This window comes from Seriola aureovittata, chromosome 10 (genome assembly GCF_021018895.1).
Source record: "Seriola aureovittata isolate HTS-2021-v1 ecotype China chromosome 10, ASM2101889v1, whole genome shotgun sequence".
NCBI classification, from domain to species: domain Eukaryota; kingdom Metazoa; phylum Chordata; class Actinopteri; order Carangiformes; family Carangidae; genus Seriola; species Seriola aureovittata.
Window position 1 is genome coordinate 14,544,603 of NC_079373.1, and position 27,467 is coordinate 14,572,069.

Genomic DNA, 27,467 nt, shown 5'->3' on the forward strand with positions numbered 1-27,467 from the left:
AGCTGACAAATCTCTACAATCATTGGGATTATGGCACATTTATATAAACATAACATCTCCATATGCAAGCTCTAAGCAACTGTCTGTCTATTGATTCAAGTCGACATTGCTTTAAGGGCTGATGAGCCCCAATGATTAAGATCACTGCTTTACACTGCAGCCAACCAGGAAAAATGAAAAAATACTTTCACATTAATCTTTTTATTTATTTTTTTTCTTCAGAATTCAACCGATGCATATGAAGATGAGACACTTCCCACTGATGTCCATATCAGCCCAAGTCGGCGTAAGAGAACTGCTGAGCTCAGTCTGATCACGTCTCCACCGACTTTCACAGCCACTCTTTCTGAACGCACACTGCCCACCAGTACGACTGCTTCCAGCTTCACACACTCTGGACTTAGAAGCCCTGACCACGTCATTAGCACTGATGATCAACCTACTGATAACCCCATGGTCACTGAGAAGCCCAGCACCAGTTATGCCTCTGCTTCACACTTTTCTATCACAAATATTCAACCTTCTGACTCCTCAGTCTCTGGGACCATTGCTTTTTCTCTTACCTCTGTGCCACCTGCTACACGTCCACCCTGGCTGACAAAGCAATCACATGCTGGGGATATGACCTCAGATTCTTCCCCCTTGGCCCTGACCCCAAATCAGGTCCGTCTGTCCACACGCGATGCATCAGTTACGGGACACTTTTCAACACGCAGCGCAGCAGCTTCGGGAACTACAGGTGGGAGAGCACTAACTGTGAAACACTGCTTCTCGTAACTTCCTGCAGCCCTGGATACAAACATTTTTTATCTGTGCCAGTGCTTATAAATCCTGTGTGTACATGTGGTCATGTGTATCCATCTATGTCTGCATACGTGCCACAGGTGTAACAGTGAAAGAGGAGGTGATGGACGTTATGTCTGAGGAGTTGTCTTACCTGGTGTCAGATCTGAATCCCTTCACCGAGTACACATTCAGGGTCACTGCTTCCACCACTGTGGGAGAGGGCCCTGCCACAGATATCTCTGAGAAGACCAGGGAACAGGGTGGGTGCTCACATGTCACTTGCGATAATCATTAATTATTAAAAAAAAAAAAAAAAAAAAAGCTTTAAAAGGTGTGAAATCTTTAAGAGTTTCAATCTCCCTAATAATGCCTTGTACTGTGTGTCTTTTAGTCCCTAGCTCAGTGCTTGAAGTGTCCTATCAAAACATCAGCTCCACCTCCATACTAGTTAGCTGGGTCCCACCACTCAACCCCAATGGACGGATCACACATTACACTGTCTATGGCCTTAAACTGCACAGTAACCAGGCTCTGAAATGGGTTACTAACACTACCAGCATATTGATAACAGGTGGAGTGCTCATCTTTCTTGTCATTCAGATGACTATAATATACTGTAGGTCTGTTGCTAAGTATCTTTCTTCCCTAATTTAATGCTCAGATCTGGACAAGTATACTGGTTATAAGCTACGTGCGGCTGCATCTACAGCTGTGGGAGAGAGCTCTCTTTCTGAGGAAGATGACATCTTTGTTTACACCTTGGAGGATGGTATGTGCTTAACACAAACTATATGCGTGTCACAGATGGAAGGAACAAAAGTTAAACAATGAATCTTGAAAATAAAATGCCTATAAAACTGTCAGGTATTAACAAGACTACGAATCTATAGTGGTGCATTAAGCTAAATGTTAGTGTCAGTGTACTGCTTGTAATGATGAAACAAACATGTAAATGATAAGAAGGTATCATTTTTACCATGTTACCTTTAGTGTAACATGTTAGCCTGCTAACATTTGCTATTTAGCATTAAAAACAAGGTACAGCCGTGGGTAACATGCATCATTACTTTTAAACGTATTTAGTCATTATTATTAAAAGCCTAAGTATTACAAATCATCCTCTGAGGACCATGAATGTCTGTACAAAATTTCTTGGCAGTCTATCTAGTAGTTATTTCAGATCCACAGTGGTGAACTGACAGAATGACATCGCTTGCATGGCTAATAAGTGCAATGAAATTACAAATAGTATTCCTTAACTTTCTGCATGCTCAGTCTGCAGAAAGAATGACAAATCATCTAGCATTACTGTTGAATTGTTATTGCGTGTTATTGCATGTGTGACATGCACCTCATGCTGCGTCAAAGTGATATCACATATGAACTATTTGAGTTAATTTAATTAATAATTAATTTTTAGTTAATTTACTTCAGTCGATAACATGTTCACTTCGATTCACATTTTATTGACTGAAAGATAATTCTGGGATTTTTCTTGCCCCTCTCAACATCAGAGCCCGACTCCCCCCCTGTGAACCTCACTGTGGTTGACACCAGCCCCTCCACTGTCACACTGGTCTGGTCTGCCCCAGAGAAAGCCAATGGGGTGATCCAACATTACGAGGTGCTGTATGAGAACGAATCCTACTCTGCTGTGATGAACACCTCCTCAAACCGAGTGACTCTGATCAGCGTGAAGCCCTTCTCCTACTACAATGTGTCTGTTAGGGCGTACACCCGTTACGGCCACGGCAACCAAACATCGGACACTTTATACCTCCTGTCTGGAGAGGATGGTGTGTTAATGGATGCACCCACTCACTCGAATCCGCTCATATGAAAACCTCTAGGAGTAATATCAACTATTCACATTTTAGTAAAGGTGCTTCTTCATGTTCTCTCTCCAGTCCCAGGCAGTCCTCCATATGGCGTCTCTTATGAGTCGATCAGTCCTAGTGAGGTGAATGTGACCTGGCAACCTCCTCTGCTGCCTAACGGGCTCATTACCCACTACAGCCTGGAGCTTTGGAATTCCAGTCACTACCTGAACCTCACCTCGCCGTCCAACTACATCCACATCACGCATCTGCGGAAGTATGCACAATACCGCGTCATGGTGCAGGCACACACGCGTGTCGGGCCAGGAAACTTCAGCAGCGAGCCACTCAACATCACAACACTGGAGGATGGTGAGAGGGATGGGTGGGGGAAGGAGGAAAGGACAGGGTTTGTTTTCACTTCCAGCAGGCTGTATGGTTACATGATGACTGGCTGATAAGTTTGAAGGGTATCTGATTAAATGTGACTTTCCCTCTCATCTTTTCCTCTTCAGTCTCCATCTCTTTGTTTCAGCACATGCCAATGTTGTTACATCACAGGTATTTGATCCCACGTGACACTCAGGGCTGAAAGCTGAGATGCACAAAGAGTCATTACAACTAACCAATTTTAATTTCAGGGCATTACTCTATCTCTCTCTGGCACATTCCCGGGGGCCTTTCTGAGTTTTTGATTTGCTCCGTGCAAATGTGTTTTTAAATAATCCCTCAACTTTTCAGTTTCTTCATTGATAGGCCGTACTCCTCTTTTTATGTTACTGGAAAGTCATTCTCCCACTTCACAGCCCCAGACACACCTCCTCAGTTCATCCGCTCCAGAAAGTTGTCAGACTATGAGGTAGAGTTGTCATGGCAACCACCACTAGAAGCCAATTCGGAGATACTCTACTACATTGTCAGAGTTTGGTGAGTTAGTAAATCTATACAACATTGAAGAAAAAAGGAGTTTAAAAAGAAAACAGAACATGATGCAACAGAAATGGTTGCTCTCTCTGTTAGGAATGAAACGACTGAGCTGTGGCAGAATGTGACAGAGACATCAGTGGTTATTAATGTGGACTCAGAGAGTCGCTACAATGCCTCTGTCTCCAGCTGGACCAGACTGGGAGATGGAGGAGTACTGATCTACATCAGCTTTACCACCAGAGATGCAGGTGCTGGATGAAAGAGTTTTTGACAGCTAACTTTACTATCCTCATCTAAAAAATCTAAAATATTTACTTACTGTGTATTGTCTGAAGATATTTTTCACACAGATCCTTTCTGTCTGGCTTTCAGAGCCGTTTGACGCTCCACAGAATGTGACTGTTGCAAATGTGACCGCCTCCTCTATCACCTTGCTGTGGCACCCACCCACTGAACCCAATGGGATCATTGTACATTACACCATTTACTACTCTGATAACATCACTCTGACTAAGCAGGTAAGACACATATACTGCATGTAGAACAGACAGACAGGTGACAAAATAAAGCTGTGCTAATCAATATTTATATATGTATGCGAAAGGTGTCATAGCCACAGAGAGTTATCACACAACTCGGCAGTTCCCCTCAGCTCTACAAAGTATTTTTGTGATGTATAGCTCATCGTTTTGGTTTTGTGGCCACACTGATTCAGTTTTCTGTTTCGCTCTCACTGCTCTCATCAACCTTTTTTCCAGCTGCAGCGGGGCATCTGTTGAACTCACATTTATCAGGTGGACAAATGAATGTTAATGCTGTTCCCTGTCTTCTGGATGTGTAAATAGCAAACTAATACTAGTAATTACTAACACATTCATATGTTAATGTTATGTTGATAGCTGGTGCTGCCCAAGTGGCCAAAAATACTATAGTATAGTAAGTAAGTACTAAAAAGAAATCTGAACAAATGAGTGTAGAAACATGATAAATACAGATGCTTCCTGTCAGTTTGTGGTGGACCAACACTTTACCAAGACACTTAGTGTTGGCTTTTCCTTTCATTTGTCACTCATCTATATGTACAGCACAAATTTCACTCTTGTTTAAATGTCTATTCCAGTGTGAGGAAGTAACCCTGAGACTCTTTTCCACTCCACAGAGGGTTCCAGTCTCAGACTTAGCTGCCCCTGCCTCTCCAGATTCACCCCTCTCCTACACTCTGACTCGGCTGATTGGAGGAACTAACTACACCGTGTGGATGACCTCTAACACTGTGCAAGGAGACGGAGGGGTCCGGAGCGAGATGCTTACCCTGTTCTTACCAGAGGACGGTCAGTCAGACACACACACACACACACACACACACACACACAAATGAATAGACATACATGTAAAATACAATTCATTAAGCCCAAACAATTCTTGTATACACTGATTCAGAGTGTCTCTGGTGGGTAAGTCTGCACACTTTTTCCATAACTCTTCAACTTCAAAACCAAAAAAAATCACATAAAACTCTGCGATTGAAGATGTAACTTTCAGCCTGTCAGTGAAAGGAGATAACTGTCAGTCTGGCAAACTGGCTCTATTTTTGTCCGCCTGTGACACTGTGCCTTGAAGACAGCCAGTTTGTGTTCCCTTTTACTAAGCATGACGAAAGTTGTGAGGGATTAGAGCCAGAGAGAAGAAGAGAATGAGAGCGTAGAACCGTTTACGATTTGATGACACCGAGAAAAAACACAAAGCCTGACATGCTGTGTGAAAGTTGATTCTGTGCTCACGCTATAATTGCACTGTTCCCACAGAAATCCAAATTTACATATACGCATATAATATTTAGTTGCACTTTGATATCCTCAGGGAGGGAGTGAAGTGTTTGTAAAACTGATCTCTTTGTTTTTATGCGATTTTGGGAAAAAATGGTGCAGACTTTGTCACAGACAGTTACAGATTTGATTGTTGTGATTTTTTTTTTTCTTGTTAACATTTTGCTTGTGAAGTATTCTCTGTCTGATCACTGATGATCCCTGCTCATACTGACTCTGTATCTCTCGCCTGTGCTCTAGCTGCTCCGCTCTCAGCCAAGCACCGGACCTCCAGGCCACCTTGTCTCTTCCGCACAGCCAAGCCCAGCAGGGGGCTCACTCCCCTGGGCTCAGACCCCCACACACACCTGGCCCCTTACATCCACTCATTCATCTCACGGATCTCTCAAGTTTTATCTCCCCCCTTTCCCCTTCATCTCCCCTTTTTTCTACTCTGTGTACCATGCATTGTTTTTGGAGAGGCTTAGACGAGGAACAGGATGAGTATTTTCTGCTCAATCTCTTTCAGTCCCAAGGTTTCCGTTGTGTGGGTTTTCCTCCTCTAAGTGCCTCTGTTTGTCTTTGAATGGGCTGTTGTTTTATTTGGATATTATTTCTATGTCTGCCTACTGTACTGGTTTTACCTCTTTGTATTTTGTGTTGCTATTGTTCTACTTGATGTGCTGTTGTTGATTTTGTTAATTACAACAGTGCTGCCAATGATTATGACGGTGCTTGTGACAGATAATGATGTTGATGATGATGATGATTGAGCTGATGATGACTGCTGCGCTGTTCATTTTCCCTCCAGTGTCAGAGTGTGTATGGTTGATTGATGCCCTAATATTGTCTCCCAGTAGCGTAATGCTCACAGTTTTCAACCAGTCTTATCGCTGGTAGTAAATAATAGTAACACAATTCTACTTGACTCCCTTTTCAGTGCCAAGTGACTCAGTCCGAAACCTGACGGCTCAGATCTTCAGCTCCACGGCCATCATCGTCAGCTGGGACCCTCCCCTGGAGCCAAACGGCCGTCCTTACTACCTGCTCACCTTACAGGAGGCTGGCATCCCCCCAGATTTATCCAACCAAGGGACTCCAGCTGTCAACAAGACCATCAAGCATACCACGACTGACAATGTCTTCCTATTCACCAAACTCAGGAAGTATTTCCCTTATGTGCTGACCGTTACCCCGGCAACTGGTGCTGGCCCTGCCGACAACCATACCAGCACAATGTACCTAAGAACGGATGACGACAGTGAGTTTATCTACACAAACATTCACTTATGGTGTATGGTTCAGATGTTTTTTGTGATGCTGACATGTGTGGGTGTGTTTCTCTTCAGTTCCTAGTTCTGTTCCTTTGCTGGTGTCCACCAGGAACCTGTCGTCGTCCTCCATCGCTGTGGTCTGGCAGCGCCCTCTGGAGGCTAACGGGGAAATAACCGAGTATACCCTCACGCTGTTTGGCCCAGGGGGCTCCAACACAACACATACCCCCAACACCTCCTTCATCATCACTAACCTACTTCCATACACAGCTTACAACGTCACTATTACAGCAGCAACGCGTAAAGGCTTGGGACCTTATCTGCTGCTGCAGCTGCACACTGATGAAGGAGGTGAGTTTGGAAGCAGGTTTAACATTTCTGTAGCACCTTGATGAGATGGTATTTATTTTCTAAGCTGTGAGTATCCTGTATCTACTGTCTGTCTTCTTCTCTATCTGCCAAACTTTGTGTTTCAGGCCCAATGTCCCCTCCCCGTAACCTGACTATATATAACCACACGGCCGTCTCCGTGTGGCTGAGCTGGGAGCCTCCTCTGGAGCCCAACGGTGTGGTGATACAGTATGGCTTCAGGATCCGAGACCTCATCACACACACCGTCACACACCAGGTACCGTTAATTTCACACACCAAAAGCCACTTCACAATAACAGCAAAACACACACACACACTTGCAAACACTCCAGAGACCCCCTCAGTAAGAGTACACACAATCCAGCTGACGGTAGCTCTAATTTTATACTCCAGATGCCTCTCAACAGTGACATTACACTTACACACATGTACACATATGTGTGCTGATACAAAAAGACATTTTCCACTTCAGTAATCAGGATTGGATGATTTAATCTCTTATGTGTCATTTTTGTATGTGTTTGTGTGTTTTGTGTGTGCGCAAATGTAGAATTCCTCTGGTCCATCAACCATCGAATATCTATCAGGCTTCAGGCCTCATAGCTCTTATGAGATCAGTGTTTACAGTTACACCAGAGTGGGCCATGGGAATCAGTTCAGCAGCCCTGTGACCTTCACGACTAATGAGTCAGGTAAAGCACACACTGCCCACACACTAAGAACGTAACACTGATCTAGCTTACTGCTCACACTTTGGGGTTTAAAATTCATCTTAAAACTATGCTTTGTATGGTCTCTTCAGTTCAAAATAGTTCATCCATGCCTCAAGGAATATTTCAAGGAAAACAGGTTTGCAAACAAACACAATTTACAACACAACAATTTAACCACATCCAAAAAATTCTAAAAACTAAAAACCTAACAGCGTAAGAACTTAAATGAAAAGAGGAAAAAATGTGTAAAGACACAGGCATTAATGACATTAGTTGATCGATAGCTGGCCAACAAAGTCTAACACAGAGAAGACAAAAAAAAATTCAAATGCATCGATCAGTCTATACACAGTAATATGACAACCTCTTTAACCTCAGCCGTTCACAAATCTTAGGGCTTTTGAGATAAAACCAAACATTTTTCTGCTTGTTTTAAATAAATGAAACGCACTCGTGGTGGCATTAGCTTAAATCAATTGTCAAGGGCATGTGTGTAGTCACTGATAATCACACATGCCTCCCCAAGGCTGTGCAAGAGATCTCTGTGCTTTCCAGTAAACCAGCAAATGAATAAAAAAAATGCTTTCAATGAAAGAAGTATTAGATATTGTCAGTATATGTAGGTAGCGGAGACACTACTGAGCCGTTTTCATCTGTATGTCATTGTGAAGCAGCAGCATGGACAAGGACAAGCTGAACGTGTGTCCTCTCAGGAACACTTGATTAGTAGTAATAGTTTAAGATAAAGCTTATTTGTTTTGTTGTCACAGAAGATACTGTATGTACCAGGCACCACTGTGACCCTATGTGTAGCTGTTCTTTTTCAGCCTGTTTGATGAAATAACCACAGGTAACTGAAACTGAATTTAGTTCTTTCCTTTTACAGCAGACAGTGAAGAATGCTAACAAAAGCTGATGCTAGTATAACAATGTCACTGTCTCACTCCTCTCTCTCTCTCTCTCTCTGTCTCTCTCTCTCTCTCCTCTCTCTCTCTCTCTCTCTCTCTCTCTCTCTCTCTCTCTCTCTCTCTCTCTCTGCAGTATCTGATGCTGTGGGGAACCTGTCATGCTCAGGAGTGAGCTGGGATTCAATTCAGTTGTCCTGGGATCTTCCAGTCAACCCTAATGGGCAGATCATTTTTTATGAGATCCTGGTGGAGATGGACTTGCAGTCCTACACACACCAGGCTAACTCACCAGAGTACACAGTGACTGGGCTGTCACCAGACATGGAGTACACACTCACTGTGGCTGCAGTCAACTCTGCAGGACCTGGAGACAGAATGAACTGCAGTGCTTCCACTCTTTCTGAATCAGGTAGTCAGTCTTATTTTTTTTTTTGTACATCCAGGCACTGCTATTATCTAGTAGAAGCTACTGCCTTTGGCTTCAATGAATCGCTAATTTAATACAGAATGAATACTTGATTAAATCCTCTTTGTCTCTTCTAACAGTCCCAGCGGCCCCTCGCTTCCTCACCATCTCTCAGGTGACACCTAATAATGTGACTCTTCAGTGGGCTCCGCCGCTCTCCATACCAGGCCTGCTGAAAGAGTACCACATCATTGCACAGCTGCTTTCAACTGTTTGTGAAGCAAACATCCTACCTACTGCAGAGCCAGCCTCAGGGGACCACCTGACCCCAGGCTGCGTGGACTCTAATGTCACAGTGTCAGTAAATGCTTCAGATAGCAGAGAAGAGAGCCACAACAGCATCACACTCCAATCCCTGAATAAATACAGATACTACCGCTTCAAAGTGGCTGCGGTGACCAACGCTGGAGTTGGAGAGTATACACACTGGAGTTATGCGCGTACCCTTGCTGGAAGTAAGAACATCATAGTGATTATATGACCTCTGTGTTTTGCCACTGGAGGGTGAGTAGATAGTCAGGTCCTCTGCCTCTGGCGGCTCCTCCTCAAGATCTTAACAAATAGAACTACAGCATTGTAGAGTGGCATCACTCTCACAATGATATTGTGTCTCAGTATCAAGGAGGAATTTTCTGTCTTTATATATTATAAGTCAAAGAAAGATTAAGTGTCTTAAAAGGTAGTATCTTAAATCTGGTGATTTAAGATAGTATAACATCTTAATGCAAAATTAGGAGCAAACCCTGATAAAATATTTTTGTTTGGTTTTGTTTTTTCAGTTGTTCAATTAAAAATTATAAAGAACCCTTGTTTTTTTAGTCATCCTTCCTATACAGTATATCTTAGTTAGATATAATTTCATAAGAACTTTGTGTTTTTCTAATCTCCTCCTTCAGACCCTGATGCCCCTCCCCGTGACCTAAAAGTGACCTCCACCTCCAACAGCCTTCGCATTGCATGGAGCGCTCCAGCTGTTCTCTCTGGGCCGACATCGTATCTTGTGCAGGTCTTGTACAGACGCACACACAAATATGAACATGTCACCGGTGAAGTGTAAAATACAGGTAGATGGTCTCAGAACAGATCAACATGGTGTTATATTTAAAAATAGCAGCAGCAGCAGCTCAAAGGCAGGTTCACATTCTGTATGATGTAAAGTGCAGACAATATGAAAAAAAAAGTGTTTTATGTTTCCATGAACTGTGCTCTTATTTCAGGTCGATGGTCCTGGTTTGAACATCTCAAGAGTCCGGGCTCCAGGAGAGTTGATGGCTGTTGTCGTGACTAACTTGACTGCTTTCACTCGTTACTATGTGACTATCACCGCCTTCACTGGTCCACTGGAACTGGCTGCCAGCGACGGGAAAGCTATTGGACCTACTGAGTTTCCAACGCTGGAGGAGGGTATGTGGAAATTTACGCCTCCGAAAACCTATGAGAGCTCCTACCAACCTGCAGATGTGAATAAATATGTATTATTACTTTTCTCCAGTATCATTTCTACTCTGTCCCCAGAGCCAAAAGACCCTCCTAAGAATGTGATCGTATCAGTTATCCCAGAGGAAGTGAACAGTGTGAAGGTGACCTTCACGCCCCCAGAAGAGCCCAATGGAAACATCACTGCCTACTTTGTGTACATATACGAAAAGGACCAGCTGGTCAAGAACATCAGCCTTAATATCATCCAAAGAGACCATAACACACTGACTGCTGTCATAGAGGGCCTAAAGGGAGGACACAGCTACACTATACAGGCAAGGAGGATACACATATTACACACATAGGCATGCACATTTAGACACAGTGTCTCGGGTCACACACCTGGAGCTATAACAGCAGATCAGCGCTGCCAGCACTCCACAACCCTTGCCGAGCTTGCTCTTGTTCAAATAGTTCTTCTTTTCTTTAACTCCTTACTTCATCTGTCCCCTTTTCTGCCGTCTTCCCTCTCTCTGTTTGCCTGTTTGTAGATTTCAGCAAGGAATGGCGCCGGGAGGAGCCCGCCCAGTCCACATGTCCAGATAACTACAGGAATCAAAGGTATAACTCCCTCTTTTTTGCGTCTGCTCCGCTCTGCTCCACAGTGTTTCTCTCTATCTTGTTTCAGCAGTGCAGCACAGATGCTAGACAGAAAATTGCTACTGCACAGTGTTATTGCTCAATAAGTATCCAGTTGTTCTGACACAGTAAATGTGACTCAGCAATACAGTCTGGTCTGTTTTAATGCTGTAGAGGTGCAGTTTTAATCTGAATATCGAGAGCAACAGCCTGTTTGCCATGTTTAATATGTAACTGTAAGAGAATAAAAGTACCTCTTCACACATACTGTATTCACACAAGTGTGTGTGTGTGTGTGTGTGTGTGTGTGTGTGTGTGTGTGTGCGCGCGCTCTTCTATGTTCACATGCGTGTGTGTGTTCCAGCCCCGGCCAAGCCAACCCAAAGACCCCAGGCGGTGCTGGGCCATGGAGGGGTTGCCATGGTAACCCACAGGAGTATCACCATCCGCATGCCTGCCTGTTTCTATAGTGACGACAATGGACCAATCACAAAAATTCAGGTCATCGTGGCCGAGTCAGGGGGTATGACTCTTCAGAAACATTGACAGCCATCACTTTTAGTTGAACACATTTGGGTAGCAGTCTTTTTTATGCTTTAAGCCTCAAGTAGAATCTCGTTTTACAGTACGTCACTCTGTCCTAAGCTCACAAAAGACAAAATGTAAGCAAAAGCTGAGGGGCTTAACGTCAGCCAAAATTTGACTCAGTTCCCCTGCGATTCTTTTTCTCTTTTTCCATCCTGTCATAGTGAAGGACATCCAGAACCTGACCAACTGGAAGAATGCATTTTTTGATCGTCCTGCCCCTTACCTGGCTGACAAGGGGTTCCCCAACCCGCCATGTTTTTTGGGGGACGGTGCATCACGCACGGACGCACACGTCAGAGGTGATCGCAGTGTGTCTGGAGACGGCCGGCCCCTGGTGAGGCACAATCACACTACAGCAGGAACGTACGTGATCGGAGACAACGATGACTGTATGCAGGGGAACAACACCGACGGTTTCTGCAATGGACCTCTGAAGCCTAACACGGTCTATGTGTGAGTGCACTACACACACACTCAACCACACAACAATTTAAAAACTGTTGTATATACATGTAGCTATAATGATATGATGCTGAGACTGGACTGGATAATGCTGGTTATTTCCTATTTATCAGGTTCAAGTTCAGAGCCACTAACATCAAAGGCCAATACACAGACTCTGAGTACTCTGACCATGTCAAAACTGCAGGTATTTACAGTCATTCCTGTATAACTGTACATCAAGAAGTGAAAACATAACATGTACAGTTTAGTTTGTTGTTTTTGTGTGATGTTGTCCGTTCTGTTTCCTCTCCCTCTCTCTGTAGTGGACGGGCTATTGACCAGGGAAGAACAGATCATTCTCGGTGTTCTGCTTTCCTTTTTCTTGGCTGTGTTACTCATCATCATCATCTGTGGCTCAGTCAAGTAAGATGGCAACAGACATTCATTCATTTGCCAACATTCATACATTTGCTGAAACACTGCAGTTATTGCTATTAAGTATTAACAGACAAAAAAAAAACATGCTATGTGTAAATTCCTGTCATAAGTCATCTTTGCATTTGCAATAAATCTGTTTCCTTTCCAATTTCATTGATTTTAATTCTGGATATTAATTTTTATTTCTGTATTGTTATTAACCTCTGTTTGATTGACATGCTCATTATCAAATGTCAGGATCCATCAGCGCAAGAAGGAGGGTGGGACTTATTCACCAAGGGAGGCAGAGATCATAGAGACAAAGTGTAAACTGGATCAGCTGATCGCTGTGGCAGATCTGGAGCTGAAACAAGAGAAACTCAACCGGTAAGTCTGTGTATTTAGTTTGAATCTGAAAGCGTGACTTTTCCTAATACAACACACACATTCTTGGCAGCTGAGGCTGGTTGCACACTACATGACTTCAGGCTTGATTTATCTCCTCTAGACAAGGTTTTAAATCTAAGTCAACAAGACAAAAATCTCTTTGCTGCAGCCAACTTGATGTGGGCTCCTGTCAGCACTAAATCTTCTAGCACCGTAGAGTTCGTGCAGAAAATAGAAGCAGCAGCACCACGACGCAACACAGCGTCGTTGTGGCTTTATAGTTTACCTTCAGTTCTCTGCAGCACAGGCAAGTCATCCTGTCTGTATCTTTCTAACCATGCTCGCCTACAAATTCAGCGTCTAGCTCTCCTGTTCTCATCCTTTTCTCACACAAACAAATGCACAGGCACAAAGTGCTGCAAGCTGCTTTTCCTTCTCAAGCTACAGTTTTGCACCAGGTGAGAAACAAAGTCACATTTAGTACGGGTTTTGGTGTATCAAGGTCACTGATGGCAAAGATGAGGTGAGAAACGTACAGGAAGGAAAAGCTTTTAATATGAGTAGTACTATTTATGTAAATAATTGAGAATAATTTGTCATCCACTCATTTAAGTGTTAAATGCATTTAAAAGCAAAGAGTGGGGGTTTGTGACAGTTTCATGTTGAGCTCCTCCAGCTGTCATTTAAATTCAAACTGTTATCATTAGGACGGTGTGTCTCTCTGCCTTGTGACCAGAATCTCTTCACGACTCTGACTATGAGATCTGTATAAATGCCATTTTTTATGTTAAAATAACAGACTTTTCTTTGTCACTTGTCAAACTAATGGCACATATATTATAAATTTCTTTGCATGCAGACACCTGCACTGACCTGCCTTGGCTTTATTTTTCTCTCACTGAGCACTCTTCTCCCACCAGGTATTCTTCCTTCTTCTTTAGACGGAAAGAGATTTATGTCATCCAGTAAGTTGGTCTCATGTCGTGTGTGTGTGCCACATTTTGCTGTGTATAGTTTGTTTGCATGTTCTATGCCACTTTTCATTCATCACTCTCATCATGTCATCACTATGATACCCATTAAGGCTTTAAACCATCCATCTGTGCTGTTTATTAAACCTTTGGTGGAGGGTGACAGTTCAAATGAATCAGTGACGTCAAAGTTTTGCCTACAGCCTGCTCCCTTTCCTCTTCATCACTGGCAGGGATGCAGAGCTGAGCTGACACTCCTCTGCTTGAAACCGTTTTAATTTGTTTACCCACTCACTATCTCGAAAGTGCTTGGAAGGCTTAGCAGGGTACAAATGGTAAGCTTTATCGATAGCCGAGGATCTTCGTAGCTACAATTCTTCAGTAATGCAAAGAAACACCAGCCACACGGGAACTAACCACATGCTTCATTCAAGTTTACTGATGTTCACATATTCCTTTAGAACGTAGCATCAAAGTCAGTGTTAAATCGAAGTGGGTTTGATTAATAACTAATAATACATCTTTTTCTTAAACATACAATATCTTCCACTCTCCACAAACAGGATCAGTTCAGCTGTCATGGACAGAAATACCACAGAGTTGGCTCATTGAGTTAATTTGTTTATTTTGGTTGATTTTTGCTGTCTATTTTTAACAGGCTTCTCAGCTACAGAAAATCACTCAAGTAAGTCATCCTGCATAAATAATGTGAATGTGCACAAAGTAGCTGCAGCATCGAGCTGCATGTTCTGTACTGCTCAGTATTACAAGTTGTGACCTAGAATAAGTTTACAGAAAACAGCATAATGCTGTAGAGTTTTTTGTATATCCCTCTCTATTTCTCACATTCAGTGTATTTCTCTCCTGCTCTCTCTGTCAGACCTGTCAACAAGAAGTCTTTTCTGCAGCACGTAGAGGATCTGTGTGCCAACGACAATGCCAACTTCCAGGAAGAGTTTGCTGTAAGTGTCTGTCTACAACCTGGACTCTTGTTTATCAAACTTCTGCCTGTATATAAAAATTGGGTTGGAATAAGAGGAAATCAACCAAAGTGGAGCATGAAGGGAAGTCTGCTGTTGGTAGACAAGGTACATCACACAGAAAAGAGATAAGGGGAATTTAGTGCAGACAGTGAAGATGCATGAAAAGTGATTGCAAACAAAATCAGTGCCAGATTTAGTATTGTTTTTCCCCGGCAGGTTACTTTTAACCAACTTAGAGACTGCTGAAGCTCTCATAAATGTTACAGTATTTTCAAAGTCAAAAGAAATTGGATTTTAAAAAATATATTTTTAACCATACTTTTATCTTGAAATAAAAATTTAACTTTTAGCAGTTTTGAAAATACCTGCCCTGACCTTTAACCTCCACATACGTGTGTTTATGTGAAGATGTTTTGTTGATGTATAACGTTTTATCTCCACAGGAGCTCCCAAAGCTGCTTCAGGATCTGGCCACCACAGACGCTGACCTGCCCTGGAACAAATCCAAAAACCGCTTCCCCAACATCAAACCTTGTAAGTGATCAGGCTGAGAACCACCTTAGAGACTATTGGTACATGTACCAAATGTATCTCTTGTGTTTTTAGCTCTAATGTTAACTGCATGTGCCTTTGACCACCACTTGCACAGTTGCCTTTCACACATTTCTGCCACACTCTTCTCACTATACTGTGTCCAGACAACAACAACCGAGTGAAACTGCTGTCAGAACCGGGCACCGCAGGCTCTGACTACATCAACGCCAGCTTCGTCTCAGTGAGTACCAGCTATCAGCAGCTAAAAGCCTGTGGTTAACCTGGAGGGTCGCTTCCACTTGATAGTAGTTTTGCAGGTGTGAGACACATTTGTAGCAAATACAGCAGTTTTTAGATTTATGTCTGCCTCTTTCTCATTCTCTCAGATAGATGGATAGATGGATGTGGCAGATGTGATAGAAGGCCTGTGTGTCTTTCTGTGTTTCTAGGGCTACCTGTGTCCAAATGAGTTCATAGCCACCCAGGGACCTCTGCCAGGCACAGTGGCTGACTTCTGGAGGATGATCTGGGAAACGGGAACCCGCACCATAGCCATGCTCACGCAGTGTTACGAAAAAGGCAGAGTGCGTCATGAGAGATTTGACACTGTTATGAAACACCCCTAGTATCATCCTTCAGAGGACGAGCTGGGCTCCATTTGGGCTCCATTACAACTATATCACCAGGAGGGTTATATCTGCTACGAAGATCTGATGTATGTGTGTGTGTTTGTGTGTGTGTGACATTTCAGATTCGTTGTCACAAGTACTGGCCTGAGGACAACAAGCCAATGTCAGTGTTTAGTGACATTCTCATCTCAAAAGTGTCAGAGGAAGTCCTTCCTGACTGGACTGTCAGAACCCTGAAAGTAGAAAAGGTAACTGAGCTAATAACCTCTCTCTCTCTATCACACACACACACACATGGTACACACAACACATGCTGTACATACTGTAAAGTATAAAACAACAGAAAAACACGTGGTAACAACTTCATTCTCACTACTGGAAAATTTTCCACATTTATATCTAACGGGAAAATGTAAAACAAACACAGTTTTGACCTGGGTCCATTTTCTTCTGTAGATTTTGTTCCATGTATACCACTTAAAGGTTAAAACTGCTCTTAATCTATATTTTTCTTATTGTCAACAAAACCAATTCCCTCGCCTGTCTGATGGGCCCCAGTTCTGATCCTACTGGAGACATAAATTCTAAAAACCAGTCAAAACAAATATAGCATCTATTAAATACATATATAGTTTTTCTAAATAATTTTCTAAAAACAGCTGGGCACTGTAGTTTTTAACAACAGACTACTCAAACTGAAGTTAACAGGGTGCTTGTTAGGGATTATTTTCAAAGACCTGGTGCGCTGGTGTGTTTACTGCAGTGTTACTGTGTTTTGAGATTGACTCTTAATGAAGGAACACGTCACCCAGTGCAACTGTGTTGCTCAATGATGAGTAATAGGTTTTGAACAACAATGGAGCTCTATGGCTCAGATATATCAGGTTTTGGACACAGACTTGTTTCTACAATCAATTCAATATTTGTTTTGGTCTTGTCGTGGGATTTGTTGACAGTAATAGTAACAGTAATGATAATAGAAAATATTACCACATTTTTTGCTGAATAAATTGTATCAAAGCTATCTGCAAATATTGTTACATAATGGTTTATATTAATGTAATTACTATGTAAATGTAATGTAATTACCACATAGATACAGTTGTAACTGTCATATTAGTTTAGTCATCATGATGTAAACAATAGAATTTGCACAATAATGAAAGAATGGATGAATGAATGGAAACTCAGGTACTGATATGATATATAAAGATATAAAATAATGATATCATTTTACTCCCTGTCTTATTTCTTGTTTAACTTCCTCTGTGCAGCACGGACACTACATTCTGGTTCGCCACTTCAACTACACCTCGTGGCCAGAACACGGGGTCCCAGAGTCCTGCAGCACTCTCATTAAGTTTGTCAAAGCTGTCCGAGCCCACAGGCACGACAACACCACTATAGTGATTCACTGCAGGTACTGTTGCACCTGAGTGGTCACTTACTAATTCTGCATAAATTATAGTTATGGCCTTGAACATAAAGTTCACTAATTACTTTATTGTGTTTGGTCACTGCAGTAACCCTCATACTGTGCTTAACCAGTCACAGGCAAGTGCAGTAGAGCATCACGCAGTTTAATGTTGTGTTTATCTCGCTCTTTCCTCAGTGCTGGTGTGGGAAGAACAGGTGTGTTTATTGCCTTAGACCACCTCATTCAGCACGTCAGAGATCACGACTTTGTGGATATTTATGGCCTGGTGGCCGAACTGCGCAGCGAGAGGATGTGTATGGTACAGAATCTGGTGAGTTCACATTACAAAAAATAAAAAATAAAAAAGCTGTGTATTTTATTTCTCTGTTTAAATTCCAAAAGCTAGAGTAAATAAACAAAATACAAAAAAAACTGTATTTTGTCTTAAGTTTTTCCAGTGCACTTAACAATCATCAAAGACAGAAATATGCAATGGCATGACAAATGGCAATGTAGTTGTCCTACTTTTTACTTCATGCCCTGCTATGATCCTGTCCCCATGAGGAAATACTTGGAAACTTCTGCTTTTGACAAAGGAAATGATCTGGCAGTGGATTAAAGTTATTTGCTGAGCAGGATTCCCCGTCTTGAAACAGTGTGAATTTATCCTAAAATTATCCCCTCTCAGTTATTACTTGTGGACCACTGGTGTGTGTCTCAGTGTCTGCAGGGAACTCCTGCATAGTGCCTGTGCTTCTTCTCAGTATTTTTTTTATTTTTATTATTTCTTAGTGTTCTGTACATTTCTTTGCATACACATTTTGGCAGTCAGTGAGCTTTGAGCTTACAGTGCTGGGCAAACCGAAAGCAGCCACTCAGGACATGATTCTTTGAGACAGCAGTGTTCAGTGTGCCAGTTATTAGTATAGCAGTTTAGTCATATACAAAGAGCCTTAGCTTTAAGAGCACATCATTCAGATCAGTTGTTTTAGACAGTGCCTTTGCAGACAGCTTTAAACAAGCCCATAAGTCAAGCATATTATATAAACTACTTCTGTGGAAGTGAAAACAAAGGCAAATGCTAAGTTATTCTAAATGTCCATCAGTTCTAGTAGAAGTGCTTCTTATATAAAATGACAATGAATGACAATTATAACTATCATTTCAGATGTTTTCACTAAAGAGATTATTTCATAGACGGATGTATTAAAAAAAAAAAAGTCTTGTAGTCTGATGGCTCTGGCTGCTTGATTTAGTCAATTTCAAAAATTGTCTCCACTTCCCCTGGATTTGTGCAAAAGCTTTGAAAAGCATCTTTTTCTTTAAATGAATGATCTTGGCACATATCCTGTAAATCCATGATGGAGGCAGCTGCAGCATGAAGAAACAAAATGTTTTACATGTGAAAATTTAGTCCAAATTTGAGTCTGCTAATATTTTTTTACTTTTTATGTAAGTTGTAAAAATCTTTTTTAATAGGTGTGGGTCTTGAAAGACAAATCAAGACAGAATCATAATCACATTTAAGAGATCCACAATTAGAAAATCATATGTTTCTTCCACTATTTGTAAAAAGAATATAGTTGTTTTTATTTAAGGCCATTTTTGCCTTTATTAGACATTAGACAGTAGAGAGCTGACAGAAAAGCTGCAGCCAAACCAGGGATTTTGCAAATTACATGTTAATCATTGGCCACCAGAACGCCCTGAAAAATAATATTATTAGAAGACTTAACAAATTAATTCATATGGACATTTGCTCAGTGTAGGATTAATAAAGCTAATGTCAAAAGGAACAATATCTGTCATTGTATGTGCTGTCAGGCCCAGTACATCTTCCTGCATCAAAGTACGCTGGAACTTCTAAACAACAAAGGCAACAGCCAATCCATCTGGTTTGTCAGCTATTCTGCTCTGGAGAAGATGGACTCCCTGGACGCAATGGAAGGTAAACAACGTACAAACACACACTCAAAGAGGCGCACATTTCCCTACAGCACAGTGCTCACTCTACACATTTTTCCTGGTCTCCAGGTGATGTTGAGCTGGAATGGGAGGAGACCACTATGTAAAGACAAACTGAGGGACACCTGCACCTGAGGGACAGTGAGACACTTTGGGGATGTGACCTGTGCAGAGACCCTGGACAGGACCGCCTCCACCATGCAAGGGACGGGGAAGCAGGAGGAGAAACAGGAGGTGAACAACACAGTCTGAACTGAACAGTCAGTCGGCTCAAAGACTTCAAGAGTCAAGACTTTGTTGCTCCACTTCAACCAACTTCTCAGATCAGTCCTCCCTTTATTGAACCTCTTGTCTGCTTGTTTTCAAAGAGAGAGAGAGAGAGAGAAACACAAGGGAGAAGGGGACAAATAATTTCAGAAACGACAGGGATAATGGAGAAATTGTGAGCTGACAGTGACAGCTCTATCGCATCTGTAAGCCCACAGGTACTTTGCACAGATTGATTTCATTGTGTATTGTAATTACTTTATTATGCTGATATCATCTGTGTTTTTTGTAAGATAATTTATTCAGCCAAAATGGTGCTTTGTTTTTCAAACTCTTTGTAATTCTGCCGGTGTCGAGGAGTTGTTCAGCCTTTCTCAAGTGTGATTTGCAAAAATAAAGCAACTTGTATTTTTTCTGGCCTCCAACTTAACTGAACACTTGAGAACTTCCTCATGAGACTTTCCTGCATCAAATGTAGCCATTTAGATATCGCAATATGAAATTATAAATTACCATCTTGCTGGTCCTTTATTTTTAGACAGAATAAGACTCTTGTGGAAAATTATGTACTCTAAATACACACACGCTGATGACGCAGACTCACTTCAACACACAACTAGACATTCAACAAGTACTGTCAGAGTCAATATTGCTTTGGGACTGACCTCATCTTCAAATGAATGAGTTCAGACCCAGTGTGCTGGGAGGACACAGGAGCAACAAGATAGACTGATTTCCCATAAGCTCCTTCATTTCACTGTGCTCCTCGCACACCTGGTGCAGATTCATTCATTAGAGAGGCCGGCAGAGCTGCAGATGCAGACGTGAAGACGTTATTGACATCAAAAGCAGCTGGGGATCATCATAGACACAACAGTCTGAGACAGAGAGTAAAAACTACTTTATTCTTTCATTCTCTTCAAACAGAAAAAATTAGAAATATTCCATTAGTAAACATGTTGATCTTTAAGAAATCTCCTTTTATAAATATTGTGAGGGTGCAAAGATTAATGACAGCGCTCCACAGTGAGGATGCAGATTGGTGCGTCTCCATGACAACCACAGAGAAGCCAGGGGTTGGGGAAAAGGGGGTCGGGCAGAAAGGAGGGAGGAAGTAGAGAGAGTGGAGAAAATGACATCAATCAACCCAACATGCCCTGACAATAATGATACAAACATATAATCAAACTCCTCCCTTGTACTGCAAATGAAAATGCAAAGCAAAAAAAAACTGAAACAATATCATGCTGTATAGAACAAGTCAGTCAGAGTTTACAGTAAACATAGTGGGGATTCTGACTGGAGAAATCAAGCAGTTTCTAAGGTGACATCTAAGCTGGATTTGTTGTTGCTTTGGCAGCTATGTGCATGTTTGTGTGTCAGTGTGTGTGGCTGTGTGAGTATGTGTCCACTTGTATAACATAACTATGTGTTCATGTGTGTGTGTGTGTGTGTGAGTGTGTGTATGACCTGTGGTTTACTGTACGTATTCTCCAATACAGCATAGCCCTTTACACACCTCAACAGGTGACACAGCCATCTCTTAGTAATCCTGTAATAATATGACATGGTAATTTAATGATGCATGTAGATCTGTAATAATATCAGTGTGTGTTACCATGGTAACTGGAGTGAATTTTATAAAAGCTGCCTGTTTCCCGTCTCTTGTAGCAATAGGATTTAGGACCCTCCCCCTGATATTAAATGTGAATAATAATAATAACTATAATAACTATAATATCCTTTTTTTTCTTTTAAACTAGATCTTCTCTGTACAAATACATACGTAGATACACACACTGGGCAAACCACTTTTTCAGAATAAATCTATATTATCTATTTACAATATATCCAATATATTCTGTGGTGCAAAAGGTACAAGACGTGTTTGGTGTGTCTCAGTTGGATGGTTCGTGATCTGCTGTACAAACTGGCTCAAGCTCGAAACCATGACGGACGACACTCCGATAAATTCAATAATCATTCCATGGACATCTTCAGTTTTCCCCCTGATTTAACATTCAGTAAAGGAATGCATCTCTGCTTATATAAGATTTTCAGTGTGCAAGGAAAAATAAAATTCATGAAAAGGGAGTAAGGTGACCTCGGTCTACCCTGTGTGGAGCAATTTTTATTCATTTTCAAACTAAAGCTAAGGGTTTTCTGGGCAGAGATATTGCCTAAATCCAAAGGTAACATTAATATTCACACTAGGTAACCCATTAGGAGTAAATGTACAGGAGGAGAAAGGCTTCATTTGCCTGTTTTAGCCTTACTTTGGATGAATTACCAGCCCTACTCCCTGCTGCCCATGAGTAAGCACACTGAACACACAGTACACAAGCACTCAGCTCTCAGTACAACACAGGGGCAGATATTACATGTTACAGTGCAGCAAATCCTTTCCTGAGCTCCGTGAGAGCAAAACGCCACAGAATCAGGGCAGTCACACACCACTGTGAAGATACACACAAGGTAGGAAAAATACTGCAAAGAAGCACAAAAAAACATGATTGTCGTCAGGATATGGTTTCAGGTTAGTTAAGTGAGTAATATCCTTGCTTACTACACTGTACATGACAGGGTAGAGATGTTAAAGCCTTTTACCTTTTTCTTTGCCTTCTTCCTCGCGCATAATGAGCATATGTTCCTTAGAAAACGAAGGATACTCCTGTTTCTTCACATTATGAGGAGATGAGAAAAAAAAAGTTATTACAGTGTGAAGAAGCTATATTAGCTGTGATGAAATCATTCACTGAGGGTGGTATCTAATACTGGCAACCTGGACCCAACAAAGAGGTGTGAATTTAACAGCGATATCTTGAATGAAAATAAAAAGAAGACATGGTTTTGTCGTTAATATTTAAAGTGATCCCATGTCCTTCCATGGCTGCGAGAGTTCGCTCTTCTGACATAATCTCTCGTTTTCAGGGTCACAGCCCATAGACAAGTCTGTTGGACAGGTGACATTTAAAAATGCAAAGTCAGAAGATCTCTTAAAGAGACACAGACAACATCATCAGCTACCAGGTGACATGTTGGAGACAAAGAAATGGCCTCGAAACCACTCTGTGTTCAGAAACATCACTGCTCAGTCAAGACTGTGGTTAGATTCTTGTAGGTTTTCTTTTCCTTCGTCCCTTCATGTGACTCAAAGTATATTCCTTACTTTTTTTGCAATGCTTTTATCTTACCATTCAAAGTGAGTCAACTAGTGCTCCAGCGTGTCTGTGTGTGTGTGTGTGTGTGTGTGTGTGTGTGTGTGTGTGTGTGTGTGTGTGTGTGTGTGTGTGTGTGTGTGTGTGTGTGTGTGTGTGTGTGTGTGTGTGTGTGTGTGTGTGTTATGTGAGGGTAATGTCTTCCCTCCAGGGTTCGTAGAGTAGCCCAGGACTCAGACAATGCTGCGGGAGCCACTGGAATTGCGCCTGCGTGTGAGAGGCATGGTGTGGTGGAGGGGCATGGGTGAGTCAGGGGGACAGAACTGGTGGGGGTGGTTGTAAGGTGGAGGCGGAGGCGGCAGGGGGGGCTGAGGGCCGTCCCCCTCTCTGACGCGCACAGGTGTGGACATGGCCGACTGGATGAGCTGATGGGTGGCCGGGCCTTGGCTCAGGAAGGCCTCCATCCGCCCTCGCCCGCTCTGGTCCACGACGATCACCTTCACAATCTGTTGGCACTGGATGAGCGTTTCTGGGCGGAGCTCTCCGGGCTGGACAGGGCTGAGCAGGGCGGGTGGCGCAGCCAGGGCCAGAGGCGTGGACTCAATGCTGGGCTGGCTCAGTTGATAGGTCTGCAGCCTGTTGTGAATTGACACCTAGTTTAGGAACAGTCAGAGAACGCATGAGGAGTTACCAGCCTGAACGCAGCCTCTTCGCAGCCCTCTGGTGTGTTACGCACATGGGCATGCAGGCATGCAGGTAGGTAGTATGCAGAGCGAGCGCAGGCAAAATACACACTTTTTCTCTCAATCATGTTTTTTTTTTTTTACATGATCACATTTTCACACAAACACAAACACACACCAGCCCAGAAAGAGAGGAGGGTTGCAGAGTAAGACGAGATTTAGGTCAGAGATCATGGCAGGAACGTTTTGGACTTTATGTGTGTGTATGTGTGTGTGCGAATATGGTCAATGAGTGGGAGAATGAAAAACTAAACGATACAGGGAGTGTCAGGAGAGGACAGAGGTGACACCGAGGGCGTGGTGTCTCCCTAACACAATAATTTACAACTCTAAGGGACTGACTGAGAGGCAGGAGAGAGGAGAGAAATGGGCAAAGGAACAAAACAGAGATAAAACTGGAGAGGGGACAACAGCTTCTATGACTATGCTTAGTTAAAGGAAGGGCTGGTTTTACAAACACACACCCACCCACACTCGACAGACTGTTAACGGTATCAAGCTTATCTGGCTTTGTAGATGGTATTCTAGGAGCCAGCCAGGCTTACGGTGGCTTGCAAAGGCTTATACAGTAAGGCTCGCAAACAGCAGCTGATGAAAGAAGGGATGTTGTGTAGCGAGTAGAGTGGCTGCTGATCCACTCATGAGGCACAGAAAGAGACTGTTTGTAGCGCCAATACAGCAGACTCCTCTCAGCGGCCTTTGTATCCTTGGCTGCATAGTGGGGATGTGCCTCAGGCGGAGCTCTTTTAAAGCAAAGCATAAAGCAGACTTTCTTTTCAGGATGAGGCACAGTCCCAGTCTAACCGCACACACGCTCACATACAAAACCACACCCACAGAGCTGAAGACGCAGATACTTACCTGAGGGAGACATGAGTAGCTTTGGCACTCACCTCTACTGTGTTGTTGTTGCCGGTTTTATCGTACACATCCTGTTGGCCTGTGGGGAGACACGGCTCTATTTGTAAGTCAACAGGCATATTTCAGCTTCGCATACAGACAGTCAAAAACAGGTCCTCATACTGGGGATAGTCATTTATTTAAAGGAATAGTTCGGGACAAATGCTTATTTTCTCCTTTGTCGAGAGTTAGATGAGAAGATCTCATGTTTGTAGCATAGTTACAGCATTAAGCTACCACCTGCCTCTGTCAAAGGTGACAAAATCCCCCCTCTGCCTCTAAAGCTCAAAGAGTAAGACTCCAGAAAGTGACTGCACCCATCAAAGGAATAGTCCAGCACATAAAATATCCCCCTCTAAAACCAATGGTAGCTTCATATTTACTATGCAGACATTAGAGTGGTACCAATCTTCTCATCTGACTCTGCAAGAAAGCAAATGAGCAAATAATAAACTTTTCCTGCAGTCTGCATAAGGTGAAATTGTAACGTGTTGGTTTAACCTGTACACAGAAAAAGTAAAAATTACTATTTGGGAAGTTACACTGGTGAACTATTCCATTTTAATACAAAAAAAAGTGACGAAGACAGCAAAAGGAACGGTCCCTCTGACCATCATCCACTTTTTTTTATTTGGGCTTTTTCATGGCCCTCTCCTCCATGAAGTTGTCCTATTTTCTACATACCCTTGAGTAATATATGCATACAGTAGTTATGAGTAATGTATGCTGTGTTATGCATTTCATGCTGCGCGAGCAAAACCAGCACCTGAGGGAGAGCCGTGTCCTGTGTGTGTGTCCACTTGCCCGCCATTGGTGTGTATGCCGTGTGGCTGGATGCCTTGTTGCCTCTCCAGTTCCCCTACAACATCAGAAAGAGAGATTGCAAACCAGCAAATACACAGTGCAGTGCATGTGCTTTTGCATTTGCATAAGCTGATGTATGTGTCTTTCTTTCCTTACACTGGATGTGTATCTGCTCCATCTCGTTGACCTCTGCTATGGCCTCTCGGAGCTCCTCTGCAAATTTCCTGAGCTCTTCTCCACTCGGGGAGCAGAAGCTCACCAGCTGCTTCTTCTCTGAGGTAAACGGGCTCAGCATGGTGATGCCATGGGCGTAGTCTGATGAGAAACCCCAACAAAGAGAAAAAGCTTTCACCATAACTTTGATTCTAAAAAAAGGATGCAGGGTTTTTCATCTTTCACACCTTCACATCTTTCAAAACACTTCAGTCTAAAGGTTAAAAAAAAGTGTTGCAGTTTTTACTTCAGTTTCTACTTCACAAAACTCTGTGGCTAAGAATACTCGCAAAAATTCATGCATTGACATTAATGACCAAATGTATTTCTGTAGACAGCAGTGGCTTCTTGAAGATCTGCAGAAATATAAGAAAGCTCATAAGTACTGAAGATCAGTAGTTTTCAATTTTTCTTTTTATGTTAACATTTTTTGCTATGCTAGCAGCGTGGCTCAGTCTTGAATAGTAACAACTTTATGATCCTTAGATTTTTCATTTACTGCTGTCGCTGTCATCAGGTCAAATTTTTAATTTGTCCAACCATTTGGTTCCTGATCAAACAGCTGCAAATTTAATGACATTCCCATCAAGCTCAGCTTTTGTTTGGAATTCTTAGACTCCTCTGCTAATTGACAGACCTCTCAAAATTAACTCATAATTCCATAAATTAGACTCAAACAGCTGTTAACTCATGCTTTTTGAATCTAGTCTCTCAAAGTCTATATTACAGGGATTTGGCTCAGCCAAATGAAAATCAAAAATTACATTTTTGTATTTTCTTACTGCATTGAATTTTAGTGATTATTTTTAAATGTTTTGTACTGTTTGACCTATCTGAGACTACAGATTGAATATTTTTGTCTGACTCCACTTTGCTACCACAGAGCAAAACATACTCTCATGGTTCACGAACTAGGAATGGAATGATGTTTCCTTAAGTTTATACTTAGTGGAAGTCGACAGCAATGAGTTCATTTTGTTTTACTGGTGACCCCTTAGCAAATCCTGCAAAGCCTGGATCCAGACACAGACTCAACAGACAACAGTGCTGTTGATGGCTCTGACAGTTTGCTCAGCATTTTTCTAGCATCAGGGTGGAATTGTACCGGGAACAAACTGCTGCAGGGTAAAATAGCATCTTACATTCATTGCTGAAGAGGTGAAACTGCATTCCCAGAAGACCCATAGCTTTGCAGAAGGTGTATGAGGCGGAGCTTTTCTTCTTGGGACACAGTTTCAGGATCTGAAGTCAACACAGGAAAACACAACATAGCTGAATTAACACACTGTATTTGATTATGTCTCACTGTTACAGTGTTATATTTATCAGTGGCATTTGAAAGGGGTTTTAGTCGCATTTAGACCATCGTAGTGAGTCACTTGTAGCTATTTTGGTGGTGAAACCTTACCAGCAGCAGGTCATTGAAGAGGAAGACCTCTCTCTGGAGCTGGGACAGTTTCTGTTTGTGAGGCTTGTTGGCATCAGGCACCTCAAACAGACGACAGCAGCACACTAGACGTCTGTGGGGCACAGCGAGGATCTGCAGAGGGGAGGTTAAAGAGATCAAGATGACAGATAGTACAGAGGACAGACTGCAGTGAAATAATACATGGCATGAAAGGAGACTGTACAAACAAGTACAGACAGCTCCCTGAAATGAGAAAAATGGAAATGGGAACTACTTGCACAGAAACAAAGATATTACTCACAGTTTTTAGGCCCAGGATGGACTGCTCCACACGGCTCACGTAGGTGACATGGTCTTCATTGGAGCGTAGCTCTCTCTGTTGGATCCTTTCATAAATGCCTGCCACCATCTCTCTGGGGATGTCTGCTCCATCATCCACACCTGAGGGAACAAGGTCCCATATAATGCAAGAATAACAGTAAAAGAAGTCAGTCTACAGTCTACAGACAGTAT

General features: G+C 42.4%; 2 protein-coding genes across 4 annotated transcripts in view; one reads left to right on the forward strand and one right to left on the reverse strand.

Annotated features, from left to right (window-relative positions):
• Positions 1 to 20,141, forward strand: part of ptprq (protein tyrosine phosphatase receptor type Q) — a 43,481-nt gene extending 23,340 nt beyond the window's left edge. The window contains exons 27-62 of the mRNA XM_056388162.1: positions 223 to 739; positions 885 to 1,046; positions 1,178 to 1,357; positions 1,448 to 1,555; positions 2,301 to 2,582; positions 2,694 to 2,975; positions 3,410 to 3,530; positions 3,624 to 3,778; positions 3,903 to 4,048; positions 4,690 to 4,861; positions 6,276 to 6,596; positions 6,685 to 6,960; positions 7,086 to 7,237; positions 7,532 to 7,673; positions 8,736 to 9,011; positions 9,149 to 9,523; positions 9,965 to 10,074; positions 10,286 to 10,472; positions 10,584 to 10,822; positions 11,039 to 11,108; positions 11,491 to 11,649; positions 11,876 to 12,167; positions 12,290 to 12,363; positions 12,482 to 12,581; positions 12,834 to 12,962; positions 13,883 to 13,927; positions 14,592 to 14,618; positions 14,814 to 14,895; positions 15,360 to 15,450; positions 15,615 to 15,691; positions 15,900 to 16,034; positions 16,202 to 16,327; positions 17,354 to 17,499; positions 17,692 to 17,827; positions 19,321 to 19,444; positions 19,531 to 20,141. Coding sequence (XP_056244137.1) covers positions 223 to 739; positions 885 to 1,046; positions 1,178 to 1,357; positions 1,448 to 1,555; positions 2,301 to 2,582; positions 2,694 to 2,975; positions 3,410 to 3,530; positions 3,624 to 3,778; positions 3,903 to 4,048; positions 4,690 to 4,861; positions 6,276 to 6,596; positions 6,685 to 6,960; positions 7,086 to 7,237; positions 7,532 to 7,673; positions 8,736 to 9,011; positions 9,149 to 9,523; positions 9,965 to 10,074; positions 10,286 to 10,472; positions 10,584 to 10,822; positions 11,039 to 11,108; positions 11,491 to 11,649; positions 11,876 to 12,167; positions 12,290 to 12,363; positions 12,482 to 12,581; positions 12,834 to 12,962; positions 13,883 to 13,927; positions 14,592 to 14,618; positions 14,814 to 14,895; positions 15,360 to 15,450; positions 15,615 to 15,691; positions 15,900 to 16,034; positions 16,202 to 16,327; positions 17,354 to 17,499; positions 17,692 to 17,827; positions 19,321 to 19,444; positions 19,531 to 19,568 — 6,054 coding nt within the window. The 3' untranslated portion in view covers positions 19,569 to 20,141. The remainder of the gene's footprint in view (positions 1 to 222; positions 740 to 884; positions 1,047 to 1,177; positions 1,358 to 1,447; positions 1,556 to 2,300; positions 2,583 to 2,693; positions 2,976 to 3,409; positions 3,531 to 3,623; positions 3,779 to 3,902; positions 4,049 to 4,689; positions 4,862 to 6,275; positions 6,597 to 6,684; positions 6,961 to 7,085; positions 7,238 to 7,531; positions 7,674 to 8,735; positions 9,012 to 9,148; positions 9,524 to 9,964; positions 10,075 to 10,285; positions 10,473 to 10,583; positions 10,823 to 11,038; positions 11,109 to 11,490; positions 11,650 to 11,875; positions 12,168 to 12,289; positions 12,364 to 12,481; positions 12,582 to 12,833; positions 12,963 to 13,882; positions 13,928 to 14,591; positions 14,619 to 14,813; positions 14,896 to 15,359; positions 15,451 to 15,614; positions 15,692 to 15,899; positions 16,035 to 16,201; positions 16,328 to 17,353; positions 17,500 to 17,691; positions 17,828 to 19,320; positions 19,445 to 19,530) is intronic.
• Positions 20,142 to 20,612: 471 nt separating this feature from the next.
• iqsec3b (IQ motif and Sec7 domain ArfGEF 3b) overlaps positions 20,613 to 27,467 on the reverse strand; it is a 29,290-nt gene continuing 22,435 nt past the window's right edge. Inside the window, exons 9-16 of one of the 3 annotated variants that reach the window (XR_008828926.1) lie at positions 27,256 to 27,395; positions 26,955 to 27,086; positions 26,689 to 26,788; positions 25,490 to 25,648; positions 25,296 to 25,388; positions 24,523 to 24,569; positions 22,336 to 23,539; positions 20,613 to 22,215 (exon numbers count right to left, since the gene is read on the reverse strand). Coding sequence is in view for 2 of the 3 variants with exons in the window: in XM_056388157.1 (XP_056244132.1) it covers positions 23,120 to 23,539; positions 24,523 to 24,569; positions 25,296 to 25,388; positions 25,490 to 25,648; positions 26,689 to 26,788; positions 26,955 to 27,086; positions 27,256 to 27,395 (1,091 nt within the window). In the remaining variant the exon portion in view is untranslated. Of the gene's footprint in view, positions 23,540 to 24,522; positions 24,570 to 25,295; positions 25,389 to 25,489; positions 25,649 to 26,688; positions 26,789 to 26,954; positions 27,087 to 27,255; positions 27,396 to 27,467 lie in introns of all 3 variants that reach the window. The other 2 variants (XM_056388157.1, XM_056388158.1) reach the window with 2 other exon arrangements.